At 61.0% G+C, this 18,522-nt stretch overlaps 1 protein-coding gene across 3 annotated transcripts in view; it reads left to right on the top strand.

Moving 5' to 3' along the window:
- The window catches only part of SLC12A5 (solute carrier family 12 member 5), a 121,441-nt gene extending 102,919 nt beyond the window's left edge, over window positions 1-18,522 (top strand). For 2 of the 3 annotated variants that reach the window (XM_048820234.2, XM_048820236.2), the window contains exons 20-26: window positions 7,222-7,353; window positions 7,646-7,753; window positions 8,607-8,729; window positions 9,049-9,236; window positions 9,554-9,568; window positions 10,942-11,075; window positions 13,415-18,522. In XM_048820234.2, the coding sequence (XP_048676191.1) occupies window positions 7,222-7,353; window positions 7,646-7,753; window positions 8,607-8,729; window positions 9,049-9,236; window positions 9,554-9,568; window positions 10,942-11,075; window positions 13,415-13,506 (792 nt within the window). In that variant the 3' untranslated portion in view covers window positions 13,507-18,522. The remainder of the gene's footprint in view (window positions 1-7,221; window positions 7,354-7,645; window positions 7,754-8,606; window positions 8,730-9,048; window positions 9,237-9,553; window positions 9,569-10,941; window positions 11,076-13,414) is intronic. The other variant, XM_048820235.2, reaches the window with a different exon arrangement.

The raw sequence follows: 18,522 nt of genomic DNA, 5'->3' as shown, positions 1-18,522 counted from the left end.
CACTTCGTCACAGCTGGAATCAAGGGTGGAGAGGTGGCCGGGCTGGGCCCAGGAGGAGGATTTTCCCCCCTTTGGCATGCTGGCCAGGCTGGGATCGGAGAGGCTGGGCTGGGATCTGGGGGAGGTGTCCCCGCTTTGGCATGCCAGCCAGGCTGGGACTGGGGGGGGGGCTGAGCTGGGATCTGGGGGAGATGTCCCCCCTTTGGCATGCTGGCCAAGCTGGGATCGGAGGGGCCGGGCTGGGATCTGGGGAAGGTGTCCCCCCTTTGGCATGCCGGCCAGGCTGGGATTGGGGGGCTGGGCTGGGCCCAGGGGGAGGATTTTCCCCCCTTTGGCATGCTGGCCAGGCTGGGATTGGGGGGGAGGGCAGGCTGGGATTGGGGGCCCCCATCATGATTCACAGGATCTGTGCTACGCTGCGGCCTGCCGTCTCCTGGCACCACCCAACGGGGTCACACAAGGGTCGGCCATGTGGCTTCAACGCCTCTGAGCCCGAGCCCTGGCTCCAGCCCGCCTGTTTGATGCCATGAGCTCTGCCGGGGAGCCCCATTACGCAGAGCCCCAGTCAGAGACTTTCACCCCCTCGGGGATCCCGGCAGCTCAGCCTGTGGCAGCCTCTCCCAAGCAGAGCTGGGTTATTATCCCTGGCCACGGGGCTGGGGAGTCCCCTGTGCCGCACAGAGACGCAAAGTTACCCCGGGGCTCCAACGGGCCAGCGCCAGGACCTCACCTAGCCAGGCTGCTGTGGAGCGGTTTCATAGATATTTAGGTTAGAAGGGACCATTATGGTCATCTAGTCCGACCTCCTGCACAACGCAGGCCTCAGGATTTCACCCACCACTCCTGCGAAAAACCTCTCACCTATGTCTGAGCTATTGAAGTCCTCAAATCGTGGTTTAAAGACTTCAAGGAGCAGAGAATCCTCCAGCAAGTGACCCGTGCCCCATGCTACAGAGGAAGGTGAAAAACCTCAAGGGCCTCTTCCAATCTGCCCTGGAGGAAAATTCCTTCCCGACCCCAAATATGGCGATCAGCTAAGCCCTGAGCATATGGGCAAGATTTACCAGCCAGATACTACAGAAAATTCTTTCCTGGGTAACTCAGATCCCACCCCATCTAACATCCCATCACATGCCATTGGGCCTATATAGAATGGTCTGGGCTGTGGGTCCCAGTGTAGGGAGACAAGGGGGGTGATTGGAGCAGCTTCTCTTGGGGAGGGAGACAGCTGCCGAGCTTCCTCTGGGTGGGCCAATGAAAGCTGTGACCTCCCCGGCCCTGTCTCTGTCAGTCCCAGGCGGGAGCTGCTGGGTCTTTGTGAGCCCAGTTCTAGCACAGCCTCCTTCACCTCTCGGTCCAGTGTCCTGCTGCGGCCCGTGCTGAGCGCTGCCTCTGAACCTCGGGTGTTCGGGGCGCATTGCTCAGCCCGTGTCTTTCTGGTTCCCCCTGAAGACTGCACTGAGCGTGGGCTGGCGCCATGCGGATGCTCCTTTTCGTGGCACAGGATCAATGAGAACCTTTGCCGTCCCATTAACAGAGTCCTGGCAGGGCAGACTCGCTCGCATGAGCCCTTTCCATCAGCTGCAGCCACGCCAGAGGCGAGGGCTCAGGGAAAGCCCCAGCCCCATAGCCACAGCCGGCGATTGGAGTCCACCCAGCGGCCAGGCATGCTCTCAGTGGTGGCCCAGTTCCGATCCCTGGAGATGGGTGTCTTGGGCAGGTATCACTCGGGTGTCTCTCCCCCTTTGCATTGGCTTGCAGCAGGAAGGGTTTGTCTGCGACCGAGTTCATGCGAACTGGGTCCTGGCTTAGGGCCTCTTCCCATGCAGAGAGCCCTTTGACATCCGTCCAGCCCACGCTGTCCCCCTGGCCCTGCCTGGACAGTGCGGCACTGGGAGTGGCAAGCCTCTAGGGATATACATTTCCAGTAGTACTCCGCCATGCCAATAAAGGCTGGCCTGCTTCTTGGTTGGATCCCTGTGTGAGAGGGAGTCCTGTACCAGGAGCGGGGTCCCCAGGGAACACTGAACCTCGGGGCATCAGGAGGCAGCTGATGGCTCTCCAGAGGTGCTGCCACAGGCTGTTGTCCTTGGCTCAGACCATCCTTCGCTCAGGACATCAGGGGATCCAGTGCACCCTGTCAGGACTGCCGCAGAACGTGGTCTGGTTGGAGCTTTTACTGCCTGCCTGTGACCCCGGTCAGTGGGTGGGGAGAGACCAGGCTAAGTCTAAAGCAGCCCTAGAGTTGCCAGCCTTCCAGGATTGACCTGGAATCTCCAGGAATTAAAGATTATGTCCTGTGATGAAACCTTTAGGAATACATCCAACCAAAACTGGTAACCCTCCCAGCCCTGAGACCCTCCAGGCAGGACGTCTTCAGAGGGTGGCTGTAAACATTCTAGGGCCCCTTAGCAAGGCAACCCAGGTGGAAGACATGTCGTTTGGTAGTGGTGGATTTCGCCATCCCACAGCGCCGGCGGCTGTCCTCCATCGAGGCAGGCACGGGGCAGATGTGCTCTGCTGACCATTTTCAGCAGAGTGGGGTTCCCAGCAAGGCCTTACAGACAAAGGGTCCAATGTCACGTCAGCCCTGCTCCAGGGTTTGTGGGGGAAATGTGGGGCCTGGACCACCTGGGCCTCGGCACATCCCCCTCAGTCCAACAGCTGGTGGGCAGGGTACTGGGGCCCTGACCATGATGCCGAGGACGTTTATGGAACGGCATCTGCAGGCCTGGGACAAATGCTCACCGTCCCTGCTGTTCACTGATCGGGATGTGCCCCAGGAATCTACAGAGTTCGCCCCTTTAACTGCTGTATGGGAGGAGAGTGAGGGACCCTGGCCCTGCTGGGCTGAGGGGGAGGGGAAAGGCTCCCTCCGTGGAGACTCAGTGGTGGAGGACGTGCTGTCCTGCTGGGAAAGCTTTGCCAGGGAGAACCGAGCCAGGGCCCAAGGGAAGCGGGGGGCTGGTCTGACTGCACAGCATGTGCCCGCTCCGATGGCATCACAGGGAATGAGCTCATGGATCTCAGCCCCGCGGGGGAGAATACGCTCCGAGCTGCCTGGGACGGGCCCTTTAAGGTCATCACTCAGCGGAAGGAGGTGAACAATGCCGAGGCCAGATGAAATTCTAGACAAGTTGGGCGTGGGGGGCATTACCTTACTACTGTCGATCTCACCAGGCTACTGGCAGGTGCCTTTGCACCCAGATGCCAGGCTGAAATCTGCCTTCACCACCCCATAGGGCTCTTTGAGCTCCTGGTCCTACCCTTTGGCCTCAAGGGGGCGCCACCACCTGTCAGCGCCGGGGCAGGGGGGAGTTACTGGGGGGTGGCGGATTTTGCCCGGCGTACATGGATCATACCCGTGTCTTCAGCCCGACCGGGGAGGAACCTGTGTCCCAGCGAAGAGGGTGCTGGGCCGCCTGCAGGATTGCGGACTGACTATCAAGGCTGGAGAGTGTAAAGAGGGGGTGGCCGAGGAGTCGTCGTTCCTGGGTCACAGGGTGGGGAGCGGCTGAATATGGCCAGAACTGGCCAAGGGGGAAGCGCTCAGATATTGGCTCACTCCCCCAACCAAGAAGCAGGCCAGCCTTTATTGGGATGGCGGAGTACTACTGGAAATGTATATCCCTAGCGGCTTGCCACTCCCAGTGCCTGCCGTCCTTCTCAAGAGGGTGACAGCGCTGTGAACAGCCAAGGCCCTACCATTCTGAAATTCAGCTACTGGGCAAGGAGTGTGACCTGTCCATCCCCACTGGCTGAGATCTGAGTCCCAGCATTACTTGGCTGTGACTCAGTTTCCCCACCTGTGGACAGAGTCTCAGCCTTGCCCCAACGAGCACATTCCCCCAAGCCACAGGCAGTAGCTTCCTAGCCCCATCATTTGTGGTCAGGACTTGGGGGGAACTCTCTGGCTCTGGGAAGGGCCAGGACACTTGGGCATTATCTGGCCAGTTGGGAAGATTTTCCCAACAGCAGCACTGCAGGGAGCTGATCCTGCCCCCCCACCCTTTTTGTGCCCCTCTTGGGCTTCCCCATCTCAGGTAGATCCTTGCTACAGGCCCCTTGGCCAAGGGTCCAGACACCGCCCTCGTGATTACATATTCACTGGGCACAAACTGAACCAGGTCTAGCACACTGGGCCATGCAAGAGTCACCGCAGACCCTTGTTCCAGTGTCCTTGGACCCATTTCCCAGCCTGCTGTACAGGGTTAATAGAGTGTTTACTCAGCGCACATCCTATGAATGGGCTACCCCAGCGCAAGAGGGTTGAGAGCTGATGTTGCCCATTGCACCCGCACAAAGCCACAGGGACACTGCCCCCCCAAGGCTTGGGGAACTGGCATTCCTCTGGGCTGGGCCTTCACCAAGATAACTCTTTGGTGGTCCCATTTAAAGCCCATTTCATGAAGCCTCAGGCAGTACAGCCCCTGATGCGCTGTCTGCCGACGGATCTTACAACTCTGCCTCTTTGGGAATCCCTTTGGGGTGGTCTACCTGCATCGGCCGTCACTTCTGGTTTGAGTTTACTGAAATCCCATTTCTGGGGTGCCCCTGTGTGACCCCCTGTAAGTGACCCCCAACTTGGGCCAGTCACCCTTTGGCTCTGTCTCACAGCCAGGCCTACTAGGCACAAACTCATCGGCCAACCGGCCTGTGCTACGCAGATCCCTAGTCCGGTCTACTAGCCACATTTTCAGAGTGTGGGGCCATGGCTCATGGAATTGCTCTAATTGTATAAACCTTTCCCTGTAGTAAAAACAATGAGGAGTCCTTGTGGCACCTTAGAGACTAACAAATTTATTTGGGCGTAAGCTTTCATGGACTAGAACCCACTTCATCAGATGCACAGAGTGAAAAATACAGACAGCAGTATAAATATTACAGCACATGAAAAGATGGGAGTTGCCTTACCAAGGTGGGGGGTCAGTGGTAACGAGGCTAATTCCTGAAGGACAATCCATCGCTCTCATAGACCTTAGGAGACAGGCCAGTCCTCGCTTACAGACAGCCCCCCAACCTGAAGCAAATACTCACCAGCAACTACACACCACACAACAAAAACACCAACCAGGAACCAATCCCTGCAACAAACTCCGTTGCCAACTCTGTCCGCATATCTTTTCAAGGGACACCATCAAAGGACCTAACCACATCGGCCACACCATCAGAGGCTCGTTCACTGCACTTCTACCAATGTGATATATGCCCTCACGTGCCAGCAATGCCCCTCTGCCATGTACATTGGCCAAACTTGACAGTCTCTACGCAAAAGAATAAATAGACACAAATCAGATGTCAAGAATTATAACATTCATAAACCAATCGGAGAACACTTCAACCTCCCTGGACACTCAATAACAGACCTAAAAGTGGCCATTCTTCAACAAAAAAACTTCAGAAACAGACTCCAACGAGAAACTGCAGAACTGGAATTAATTTGCAAACTTGACACCATCAAATTAGGCCTGAATAAAGACTGGCAGTGGCTGGGTCACTACAAAAAATAATTTTCCCTTTGTTAAAAGAAAAGGAGTACTTGTGGCACCTTAGAGACTAACCAATTTATTTGAGCATAAGCTTTGGTGAGCTACAGCTCACTTCATCGGATGCATTCAGTGGAAAATACAGTGGGGAGATTTATATACACAGAGAACATGAAACAATGGTGTTACTATACAGACTGTAAGGAGAGTGGTCAGGTAAGGTGAGCCTTTGTTGATACTCACACCTTCTTGTCAACTTGATTGCATTGGCTTCATTAGTACTACAAAAGTAATTTTCCTCCCTTGATATTCACCCCTTCCGGTCAACTGTTGAGAATAGGCCACTTCCACCTTAATTGAATTGGCCTCATTAGCACCGACACCCCCCACACACTTGGTAAGGCAACGCCCATCTTTTCATGTGCTATAATATTTATACTGCTGTCTGTATTTTTCACTCCATGCATCTGATGAAGTGGGGTTTTTTACCCACGAAAGCTTATGCCCAAATACATATGTTAGTCTATAAGGTGCCACAAGGATTCCTCGTTGTTTTTGCTGACTAACACAGCTACCCCTCTGAAATCTTTCCCTGTAGTGACATCGGCACCATTACACCATTTGGGGAGAATCACCCCCCCTTGGCCTGGTGCACGCCTCAAAACCTTTCCCGAGAAGCCGCCGGCGTCTGTGAACGGTTCCTCGTCCCTGGGGTCGTTTCTGTACGCTCTGTTGCTTGGGGAGGGAGTACCGGGGGAAGAGTAGAGTTGGTGCAAACTTGTGCCAGGCCCGGCGGTAGGGATCAACCCCCCCCTCCCCATTGGTATCTAGGCGCCCTGCAGAACTGGCCTCCCATGGTTCCTCCCCACGTACTACCCCAGTGTAGGCCTCACGCTCTGCCTCAGCTCCAGACCCAGGTCATGCTGTGGCTGCGGCTTTCCCTGCTCTCCCTTTTGTTCGCGCTGGTTCTCACAGTCGGCCAGTTTCGGCTGTGGCAGCAGAAGTGGCATCATGCTCAGTGCCAGAGCTGGTGAACGGGGCCTGGGGGATGCCGCTGCTGCCACTGTTGTCTTTGGCATCTCTCAGACCCTGGCCTGGGGCTGGGCCCCAGTTCCTGTCCTGATCAGCATTCCCCAGCCCTGCAGTCAGCTGTGCCTCGTTTAACGCCCTCTCCTTGCTCTGCTCTAGGGGAGGTGGGGGCTACACCCTTTTCTGGCTGGTTCCTTTGGCTAATCTTTTTATTGCTGCAAGTCATGGCTGGTGCGTTCAGTATCCCGTTGTCTCTGCAGGTTTCCCATTGAGCTGGGTGGGTTCCAGGCAGTCCTCAATGACCCATTCATACCCCACCCCAGACAATAACAAGACCCCGTGCTGCCCCAGGAGCAGCACTGTAACCCTCTGTACCCACTGGGGTGCAACGTCAAGGTGATCGTACAAGGGGCCCATAGACAGTTCATAGCGGTATTCCAGACAATTACACACATACCCTTCGGTGGGCCAGCCAGGCTGGGACTGGGGACTGGTTCCTGCCTGTGGTGGGTTGGCCAGGCTGGGATCGGGGGCTGGTTCCTCCCTGTGGTGGGCTGGCCAGGCTAGGACTGGGGGCCGGCTCCTCCATTTGGTGAGCTGACCGGGCTGAGATCGGAGGCCGGTTCCCTGCTTTGGTGGGCCGGCCAGGCTGGGATTGGGAGGGTTCCATGCAGGGCAGGCTGACAGCGGTCCGTCTCCCTGGCAGGTTTGGCGTAAATGTAAGATGCGCATCTTCACGGTGGCGCAGATGGACGATAACAGCATCCAGATGAAGAAGGACCTGACGACATTCCTGTACCACCTGCGCATCACGGCCGAGGTGGAGGTGGTGGAGATGGTGAGAGCCCTCGCGCAGCCCAGCCCCTCCCTGGCCCGGCCCCCTGGCCTTGTGGCTGGCCGCTGGCTTGTGCGTATCGCTGCCCTGAGAGGTGGGTGCGGAACTGCCCGTGCCCAGCACTGGGGTCCCCAAAGGGCTGTAGGGGAAGGGCCGGCCAGGTGTTTCTAGGGGAACGGGGGGCACTTGCCCATGTGCCTGGTGTTCCAGGGCCCAGGGCTGTGCCTCAGGCTGAGCTGGGGGGCTGTGTGTGCCAAGCTCCCTCCCTGGGTGATGGCACGTCGTGTCCCTGCAGCATGAGAGCGACATCTCGGCCTACACCTACGAGAAGACCCTGGTGATGGAACAGCGCTCGCAGATCCTCAAGCAGATGCACCTCACCAAGACAGAGCGGGAGCGAGAGGTAACAGGGCTCCCTGGGTGAGGCCTCTGCCCGGGGCAGGCTGCCCCCCCAAAACACTGGGGCCTGCACCCCCACAGGGCAGCAGCTCTGCCGTGCCACCTGGGCCCTGTAAGCCATGGGGAGCTGCTAGTAACTGTGGTGCAGGCTTCCAGCAGCGACCCCCTGCCCCCCCCCGGCCAGTCCTGAGCTCCCCCCAGCAGTGCCCCCACCAGCCAGTCCTGAGACCCCCCCAGCAGTGACCCCCCCCGGCCAGTCCTGAGCTCCCCCCAGCAGTGACCTTCCCTGGCCAGTCCTGAGACCCCCGAGCAGTGCCCCCCCAGCCAGTCCTGGGGCCCCCCAGCAGTGACCCCCCCCCCGAGTCAGTCCTGAGACCCCCGAGCAGTGACCCCCCCCAGCCAGTCCTGAGCGCCCCCCCAGCAGTGACCCCCCCGGCCAGTCCTGAGGCCCCTGAGCAGTGACCTTCCCCGGCCAGTCCTGAGCGCCCCACAACAGTGACCCCCACCCAGCCAGCCCTGAGCTCCCCCCAGCAGTGACCCCCCACAGCCAGCCTTGTGCTCCCCTCAGCAGTGACCCCCCTGGCCAGACCTGAGCTCCTCAGCAGTGACCCCCTGCCCCACCAAACCAGACCTGAACTCTTTTCCCTCTGGCCAGCCTTGAGCTGCCCTCGGCTGTGCCCCCACAGTGACCCCCATCACCGGGTGGGGCAGGAACGGAGTAGCTCAAGTGGGCTCTGTGCTGAGCTCGCTCCCCACTGAGATCCCAGCTGGATGCACCCTGCAGGGACCCCTGGTGTCTGGCCTGTGGCAAGCTGGGTTTGCACAATGGGCTCCCATCTCCATCCCTCCCCACGCAGATCCAGAGCATCACGGACGAGTCCCGCGGCTCCATCCGGCGCAAGAACCCTGCCAACACCCGGCTGCGGCTGAGCGTCCCAGAGGAGCAGGTGGGCGACAGTGAGGAGAAGCCGGAGGAGGAGGTAAGGCTGCATGCTGGGGGGCCAAGCCCCACAGGATGGGGAGCTGGGGGGCTGATGCTGCAGAACTGGGGGGAGCAAGCACCTGAAAGGGGGCCAAGTGCTGGGGCATCAGGGGGCACTATGGAGGCAGTGAACAGCAGGGTGGGGCTGAGTACTGCAGGGTGGGGGCTGGCAGGGCCAAGTGCTGCAGGGTGAGGGGTCTGGGGCTGGCAGGGCCAAGTGACATGGACCTGGGGCACCATGGGTGAGGCAGGATGGGGGGCTGGGAAGACCCCTCCCGGCCTGCTTCCCTGCTCGCTCTCACCCATTCCCTCTGCAGGTGCAGCTCATCCACGATAAGAACGCCACGGCCTTCTCCAGCAGGCCCCAGTCGCCCGGTGATGAGGTGGAGACAGCCCCTGAGAAGGTGCATCTCACCTGGACCAAGGAAAAGTCTGTTGCGGAGAAGAACAAGAGCAAGAGCCCCGTCAGCCCCGAAAGCATCAAGGACTTCTTCAACATGAAGCCGTAAGTTGGCCCTGGGGTGGCCCCCGGCACCCTGCACTGCACCCCCTGTTAGACACTGGTCCCCAGCCGAGCCAGGCAGCCTGCTCAGCGGGCCTGTCCCAGGCAGCGTTGGCCTGGGCCTGCCTGTGTCCGTGCTGGAGCCGAGCCAGGGAGCTGGTGCACGGAGGCCGGGGAGCTCCTGGAGACCAGCACAGCGCTGTGCCCAAGGTGGCAGAAGTGGGAGCTGAGCAGTGAACCAGAGCTGGTGCTCCAGGGGGTGGGGCGAGGCAGGACGGTGCTGACGAGCTCTCTCTCTCTTTCCCCCGTGCTGCCGGCAGGGAGTGGGAGAACCTGTAAGTCTGAGTTGTGTGTGTGTGTCCCGTGTCCCGGCGCGGAGGGGAGCAGGAGGGGGCTGCGGGATCCTGCCACTCCAGTGCCAAGTCTGCGCCCCACATCGCCCCCTGCTGGGGGCCTTCGCCTGCCCCACACATCACCCCCTGCCAGGGATCCTTGCCTGCCCCACACACCTCCCCTTGCCACAGGGCTCTCACCTGCCCCACATACCACCCCCTGCTGGGGGAGCCTCGCCTGCCCCACACAGCACCTCCTGCCAACAGGGGGAAGAGACTGAACCTGCCTGGCTGAGCCTGGTCAGAGCCCCAGGACTGGCTAGTGCCCCAGGCTTGCCCCATGGGCAGGGGCAGCAAGGGCCAGCGTTGCCTCGGGCACCTCTTGAGAAGTGCAGGAGTTGCTTGTTCTTGGCAGGTCTCCTTCCTGGGTCTGAGACAGCTGTGTGGGCGGGGCTTTCTGCGCCCCTCCCCCATCTGACACAGCTGTGTGGGCGGGGCTTTCTGCGCCCCTCCCCCATCTGACACAGCTGTGTGGGCGGGGCTTTCTGCGCCCCTCCCCCATCTGACACAGCTGTGTGGGCGGGGCTTTCTGCGCCCCTCCCCCAGCTGACACACCTGTGTGGGCGGGGCTTTCTGCGCCCCTCCCCCAGCTGACACACCTGTGTGGGCGGGGCTTTCTGCGCCCCTCCCCCATCTGACACAGCTGTGTGGGCGGGGCTTTCTGCACCCCTCCCCCATCTGACACACCTGTGTGGGCGGGGCTTTCTGCGCCCCTCCCCCAGCTGACACACCTGTGTGGGCGGGGCTTTCTGCGCCCCTCCCCCAGCTGACACACCTGTGTGGGCGGGGCTTTCTGCGCCCCTCCCCCAGCTGACACACCTGTGTGGGCGGGGCTTTCTGTGCCCCTCCCCCATCTGACACACCTGTGTGGGCGGGGCTTTCTGCGCCCCTCCCCCAGCTGACACACCTGTGTGGGCGGGGCTTTCTGTGCCCCTCCCCCAGCTGACACACCTGTGTGGGCGGGGCTTTCTGTGCCCCTCCCCCAGCTGACACACCTGTGTGGGCGGGGCTTTCTGCGCCCCTCCCCCATCTGACACACCTGTGTGGGCGGGGCTTTCTGTGCCCCTCCCCCATCTGACACACCTGTGTGGGCGGGGCTTTCTGCGCCCCTCCCCCATCTGACACACCTGTGTGGGCGGGGCTTTCTGCGCCCCTCCCCCAGCTGACACACCTGTGTGGGCGGGGCTTTCTGCGCCCCTCCCCCAGCTGACACACCTGTGTGGGCGGGGCTTTCTGCGCCCCCTACACCACCACCAGCTCTAAGGGGCTGGGGCCCTGCCCTGCCCCCTGAGCCTGCCCGCCCGTTTCTCCCCCAGGAACCAGTCCAATGTGCGGAGGATGCACACAGCCGTCAAGCTTAACGAGGTCATTGTCAAGAAGTCGCAGAACGCCAAGCTGGTCCTGCTGAACATGCCAGGCCCACCCCGCAACCGGAAGGGGGATGAGAACTGTATCCTTTGCTGGCTGCTGGCAGCTGGCAGTGGCCAGGCCAGTGTCTGCGGCACATAAGTGTCTGTGGGCTGGAAGGCCCTGGCTGGGACAGGTCCTGCCCTGCAGGTTCTCTGCCAGAGGGCCCCGTCTTCCTGCTGTGGGTGTTGCTGGCTCTGGGCGGTAGGACCCTAAGGCCCTGGCTGAGTGCGGCTGAAGGGGGAGCCCAGGCCTGGTGGGCAGGGGATGCTAGGGATGTGGGGCTGCCCCAGTGGCACCTCCCTGCCCTGCCCGATGCCTCCTCCCACCCGCCAGCAGCTGGGGTAGCGCCATCAAACCATGGCAGTAGCTGCCCACTCCCACCGCTTGGCAGCTTCTCCCACCCTCCCCAACTCCAGCCTCGCGAGGCTGGTGAGACAGGCTGGGCCAGGGGGCTGCGGCTGGGCCCAGCCGGCGCCTGCCGACATTGGAAGCACCCACCCCTGGGCATTTCAGCCAGGAGCACCACGCCCCGTGCTGGGAAGAGCAACGCCATGTGCCAGCCAGGAACAGACTGCAGCCCTACTGCTGGGAGCCGGGGGCTTGGCTCTGGGCTGGTGTGGGGCAGGGCCCAGGTGCTCGATGTGGAGCCGTGCCCGTGTTCTGGCTGAATGGCAGAGCCACACACAGACAGCCGGGGGGCGGGCCCAGAGTGACACCCACACAGACAGCCGGGGGGGCGGGCCCAGAGTGACACCCACACACACAGCCGGGGGGCGGGCCCACAGTGACACCCACACAGACAGCGGGGGGGCGGGCCCACAGTGACACCACACAGACAGCCGGGGGGGCGGGCCCAGAGTGACACCCACACACACAGCCGGGGGGCGGGCCCACAGTGACACCCACACAGACAGCCAGGGGGCGGGCCTAGAGTGACACCCACACACACAGCCGGGGGGCGCGCCCAGAGTGACACCCACACACACAGCCGGGGGGCGGGCCCACAGTGACACCCACACAGACAGCCAGGGGGCGGGCCTAGAGTGACACCCACACAGACAGCGGGGGGTCGCGCCCACAGTGACACCCACACACACAGCCGGGGGGCGGGCCCACAGTGACACCCACACAGACAGCCAGGGGGCGGGCCTAGAGTGACACCCACACAGACAGCGGGGGGTCGCGCCCACAGTGACACCCACACACACAGCCGGGGGGCGGGCCCACAGTGACACCCACACAGACAGCCGGGGGGGGGGGGGGGCCCAGAGTGACACCCACACACACAGCCGGGGGGCGCGCCCAGAGTGACACCCACACACACAGCCGGGGGGCGGGCCCACAGTGACACCCACACAGACAGCCAGGGGGCGGGCCTAAAGTGACACCCACACAGACAGCGGGGGGTCGCGCCCACAGTGACACCCACACACACAGCCGGGGGGCGGGCCCACAGTGACACCCACACAGACAGCCAGGGGGCGGGCCTAGAGTGACACCCACACAGACAGCGGGGGGTCGCGCCCACAGTGACACCCACACACACAGCCGGGGGGCGGGCCCACAGTGACACCCACACAGACAGCCGGGGGGGGGGGGCCCAGAGTGACACCCACACACACAGCCGGGGGGCGCGCCCAGAGTGACACCCACACACACAGCCGGGGGGCGGGCCCACAGTGACACCCACACAGACAGCCAGGGGGCGGGCCTAGAGTGACACCCACACAGACAGTGGGGGGTCGCGCCCACAGTGACACCCACACACACAGCCGGGGGGCGGGCCCACAGTGACACCCACACACACAGCCGGGGGGCGCGCCCAGAGTGACATCCACACACACAGCCGGGGGTGCGCCCACAGCGAGAGACACACACACACACACACACACACACAGAGCCGGGGGTGCATGCACCCTCCCCCCATCAGTTTCGAGCAGCCCCGGCTCCAGCCGCCCCTGGCTGCCCCAGTCCCTGCCCGCGCCCCCCCTGCCCCCCGGCGGGCCCAGTGCGGCCTCGCTGATTGGTGGAGGCCTCTGAGAGCGGCGCTAACTCAGCCAATCAGTGGTCCAGGGCCCCGGGCAGGGCAGGGGCTCTGCCGGCCTGGGGGGGTCACACAGGCAGCCCCCGGCGCCCCGTGCGCGAAGCTCCGGCTGCGGCGCCCTCCCGTGCCAGGGTCGGGCAGGTCCCGAGGGGCGGGGCGCGCCGGCCCCGGGCATTAGCCCAGGGCTTCCCGGGGCCTGGGGCTCCGGCCCCTCGGCGGCCCGGCCAAGCCAGCCTGGCAGGCCCTGTGCCCTCCCGCCGCCCCGGCCTCTGGCGGGCCCAGCGATGGGGCCCGATGCGGGGTCCGGTTTCCGCCTTGACGGCCCCGCCCTGCAGACATGGAGTTCCTGGAGGTGCTGACGGAGCACCTGGACCGGGTCATGCTGGTGCGCGGAGGGGGCCGGGAAGTCATCACCATCTACTCCTGAAACACGACTGCTGCCTGAAGTTACTGTGCCCCCGGAGAGACCCCCCCACCGACCTCTTTGCACCTGGCTCCCGGGGGGCAGGAGGGCGGTCCCGCTCGTGCTTGGTGCTCAGAGACTTTGCCGTGCCCCCACCCGCTCCATTCGAACTGCAGCCCCAGAGGTTCCAGGAGCAACCAGCACCCGCGCCGCTGTCCCCCATCGCTCCGGCACAGCCCTGCGGTGGCTGTTGATGTAGAAATAGAGACGGGAGCCCGGAGCCCCAGCCCCAGGCCTGCAGCATTTTGCCACCGCCCCGGCCTCCGTGCGGGGCAGGAAGCGGGGCTGGCCAGGCTCTCAGTCAGTGCTTCCTTGGAGCCCCCGGAGGGCTGGCGTGGGTGCACCGGCCCCTCGGGACTAGGCTCTCCACCCCTCGCTCTGCTACATTAGGACACGCTGAGGTTTGTGGGACACGTCTGCTGCCCTGCCCCGCCTGCTGACGTGTCCTTTGGCGCCTGTGCGCCTGGGCCAGGCCACCGCATGCTCGCCTCGCCAGCCGCGCCTCACCCCACCACTCACACGTGCCCTGCAGTGCCAGCCACAGGCCCCTCGCCAAGTAGGCTCAACAGAGCGCAGCCCCTGCTGCTGCCCGCTGCCGGCGCCTGGGAACCACAGCCACGCTCTGCGGCCCCCGGGCGCTGGTTCGGACGGACGAGTGCTGCGCAGGGAAGAGGCAGGTCCTGCAGACGTCGGCGCGAAGGACAGCGCCACGCTGCCCTTGTCGTGAGGCCACCTGGATGTGCCGGCTGGGTGAGAGGGGCCTGGCAGGGGCTGCATCCCGGCGCAGGAGGGGGGTAGCGGGGACATGGACTTCAAGTGTTTCTCCTTCACCCCAGCCCCCGCTCAGCACAGGGGCGCGCGGCTGGTGTGGCCTGGTTCCATCCCTGCTGCAGGGCCTGGGCACTGCCAGGCGCGCTCCCTGCACGCTGCCCACACGCGCCGCCCAGCCCTGGGAACGCAGGGGCCCGGGCCCTGCACGGCCACGCTGCCCAGCAGCTCCTGGCGGGAGGCCTGCGGCCTGTGTCCCTCCCCCCCCATGCACGAAGAGCTGGAACGCAGCCTCCCTGGGCCCCTGCTGCAGCCTTGTGCCCCCTGCGTCCCCTCCCCCACGGCAACCTCCTCAAGGCCATCTTGCTGCTTCAGGGGCTGCTGGGTGAAGACTGCAGGCACTGAAAGTTTATAAATATGCAAATCAGCTCAATCCCCCCCCCGAACCCCCCCGTACCAGCAGCAGGGCACTGACACTCCACATCTGGGATGCAGCCTCCCCAGGTCACATGGGCCCATGAGCAGCTCTGCAAGGAGCCCAGCTGCACCCGCGCACATGGCTGTGGGCTTGTTTGGACACGTCAAACCTTGGTCCCAGCCCCCCCCGACCCCCCTCAGCATCTCTCACTTTACTGAGAAACTGGGGCGCTTTTAACCAATGTGAATAGTTCTAGGAACCGCAGTGGGCGTGGAGGCCGGGAGGGCAGAGGGCTCGCCCAGCCCGGGCGCCTGCCCAGCTGTATATAATGTACATAATATTGTATGTGTATTTTTAAAGTGATCATATTTATGTTCATAGACCCAGATGAAGAATAGCGAGAGAGATCTAGCTCTATGCTGAGAGATGCAAGGAGTCGCTAGCGCCAGTGAATTCTGGCTCCGGCTTTTAGACTCTGTCTGGGGCCCAGGCCCAAGGGCTCCAAGGTTTTGCTGAGGCTGCTCCCTCTGGAGAGGGCGGCTTTTCCTTGTCGCTCACGTGCAGGGGTGAAGGCTGCAGCGTCCCTGGCCTATGGCACGTCCCGGGGGGAGGGCCAGCTCGTGGGGTCATTCTCTTTGAATTTTGCTGCTTAGTCTTTTCAGGGAAAAGAAGTTACAGAATTTTCTGAATTTGCTTCACAGCAGACTTGAGCTTCCAATTTGAGTGCAGCCTGCTCCGGCGGGCCCTCTCCCCAAGCCGAGAGGGAGCAGCTTTACCACTCAGATGTGTGGCCCAGAGCTGATCCCAGCCCACCTCTTCTTAGCCGCCATAAACTCCACCCGTTGCAGCGCTGGGAATGGGCCCGTGCAGATACCACTGGGGCAGCCCTGTACCTTCTGCAGGTGGGAGATGGCAGTTCAGAGGCCCATGGCTTGATACAAGTAAGGGCTAACGGCCACAGCTGACATGTCTCCTACAATGAATCCCCTTGGAGAAGGCAGCTGGGCCCCTTCTCACAGACAGTGCTGGCTCCCCATAGCCCCCCTTCCTTTCCTCTCACGCTGCCCTTGCTCATTGCTCTCTAGGGAAGAGCATCCAGTGCCCAGCAGCTGCTCCCACAGAGGTGCCAGCCCTCAACTTCCTTCCCACTGAAGCTGCGACAGAGGGAACAAGTCTTCTGTAGGCACTTGCCCTAAATCCTCCTCCAGTGGGCCCTTGGCATCACCCCCCCCCCCTTCCAGCCCCAGCACTGGCCCCATGGGGAATGAGGGGAGGGCAGTGGAGCAGGAAGCAATTCTCCACTTAGTAATGCTGACCTGGCTGAAGCTCCCTGCTCACAATCCAGCATCTGCTCACCTAGGCCAGGTTTTGGTGATGGCCCCAGGCCTCGCTGCATTTGTTGCTATGCCCCTTGAGCCCTGGCTCCCTCAAAGTGCCACCCCCCAGCAGCAGTTCAGGCACAACCCCAGTCATAGCCAGACTGCTTGGAAAAATGCAGCTCTGCGTACAGCAGCATTATTCGGTGCAGCAGCTCCAGTTCAAACCCTGGCAAGGGATGGGTGCCTGCTGCTGCGGCCACACGCTGCTAATGGGGAATCAACACCAAGGTGAAGCTGAGCTATTCCCCGAGCAAGAGCACTGAGCCCAACTCCCGGCTGGAAGTCAGCGATGCAGGGGCCCAGCCCGACACTGGACAATTAATGGCCAGCAACTCTGCTGAGCACAGAGCAGCTCTGCTGAGTGCCTCAGCCCCAAGAACACTTTTAGATGAACAGGCAGGTGTCTGCTTGGAGGAAGGTTTCCTTACGCTTGGGTCAGGGGCTGATGGAGGGCCAGCCGCACAGCAAGAGCTAGGGCTGGTTAGTGGCTGCTGTGAGAAGACCCCATCACCCAGACACTCCCCATGGCTTGGCTTTCACACCATTCAGTAGCAGCAAGGTTCCTAAGAGCACAGACTGATCCCAGGGCTGGAAGTCGTAGATCTTACTTGCAAAACTCTGCTTTGGCTTTTGCTGCTGCCTGCAGGCCTCAAAGCTGCCCCAACCTGCTCCTGCTGCCTTCCTCTCCTTTCCTGGCCCCAGTGCTGTCCCCCTCCCTCAGTGCAGATGCCCTTCAATCCTGACTCTTTCCCTGTAATCAGGACTTAACAGTTCTTGTCTCATGATTCCTCTAGTGCGAACCACCTGCAGCATCGAGCTCACCCTTGGGCACGTGTCACACCCTGCCGCCATCACTGATCCCTGCTCTGCTACCTGCACTCCCTCGTGGCAGTGGAAACCCTAGTGCAGACAGGTGCTGGCACCCGTTTAAGCAAAGCATCCATTAGACCAGCTCAGAGCAGGCTACAGCCACTGCTCAAAACAGCAACGGCAGCCAGGGCCCCTCCCTCCCTCATCCTGGAAAGCCAGGACTCCAACGGTGCTGGGGGGCAGTACTCAGCCCCCTCTTGGCAAGTTACCACATTGAGACAGTGAAAGGCAAAGGAGCCCCCTTCCCCCGCCCTAGCTCAGCAAGACCAGCGCTAGTCTCTGAACACACATGTGCATTGTTGCCTCTCAGAACCACTGCCTGGCCAAACTCCTTGGGGGCAAGCAGAGGGTGATGTTTCCACAGCAAACCCCCACGCCTGGGGCTGGAGGGGGCCAGTTTTAGCAGACAGCACTGCATGTTAGTTTACAAACCCAGCTCTGCCCCGGCACGTTTGACCTCTGTGAGTGTGCAGCTCCCTCTGGAGCACCCTTCCACTGTTCCGTCTTGGGAAAGACACAGTGTGCTGTGGTAGAAACCTGAGTCTCTTTCTGGCACATGTGGAGACAGTTCAGGGTTTTCAGGGCAGGCAGGAAGGTCTTGACCCATGAGGCTTGTTTTACAGAGAGCCCTCGTATGCAGCTGCAAGGATGAGCACAGCCCCTCCACCTCCATCAGAGCAGAGCAGGCTCTTTGTGCAAGGCTCGGGCCCCTGCTCAGGGAACTACTCTAGCCAGAGCAGAGGAAAGGTCATCAGTTCCTCAGAAGTTAAAATGGGGGCAACCTCCATTCCCCAGCCCCCTTCCAGCAGTTCACTACCTGGCCTCCCAGTGCAAGCTGGTGGGTTATGCGCAGTCCAGGTATTCCCTGGTACAGGTTACAAACCATTTGAGAGCGTGTTTACAGATGTAGGCAGAGGCTGCACTGGGCAACGGTGTTCATAGTCACATGAACAGCAGGAAGGATGGATACTGCTTAGGGTACAACAGTTGCACTACAAGAGTCAAGACTCTCCGCTGTATGGCAGCACTGACACGTCGTAGTGGAAGGATCCAGAGGTCTGAGGTTTTGTTGGTTGCAAAACACTTTTCTGTGCTACATGTGCAATATATTTGTTATGAATGTTACCACAACAAAGTCAATTCATTAAATAAACTTTATAGTCACTGTACCTAGATGTTTTACATCCATTCCAATGACTTTTATTCTGAGTGCAATATTTCAATAGACATGTAGTGACCTAGTATGCTTTGTGTTTTAAAGAATCTCTGTGCAGAGCAATGCAAAGACGTTTAAATGGTGTAAATAAAATAGGTTGCAAACCAAAAGAAGAGGAATAGGCTTGCATTTAATTTCTATGCGAGTGTTTCAGTATTCTGTATTGGGCCTCCTCAATATCACCCCCCTGTGTTCGCTGTGGATATTAACAGAGGAGTGACTCCTCACTTGTTGAATGCTCCTGTTAATGCTTTACAGCTTTTATTGTATTAATTTTTTAGACTCCTGTCTGCACAAAATGCAATAAAGTGATTTGACTGCACCCTTCA

This window comes from Caretta caretta, chromosome 13 (assembly GCF_965140235.1).
Source record: "Caretta caretta isolate rCarCar2 chromosome 13, rCarCar1.hap1, whole genome shotgun sequence".
Lineage (NCBI taxonomy): Eukaryota > Metazoa > Chordata > Testudines > Cheloniidae > Caretta > Caretta caretta.
This window is presented reverse-complemented; position numbering and strand designations above follow the sequence as displayed.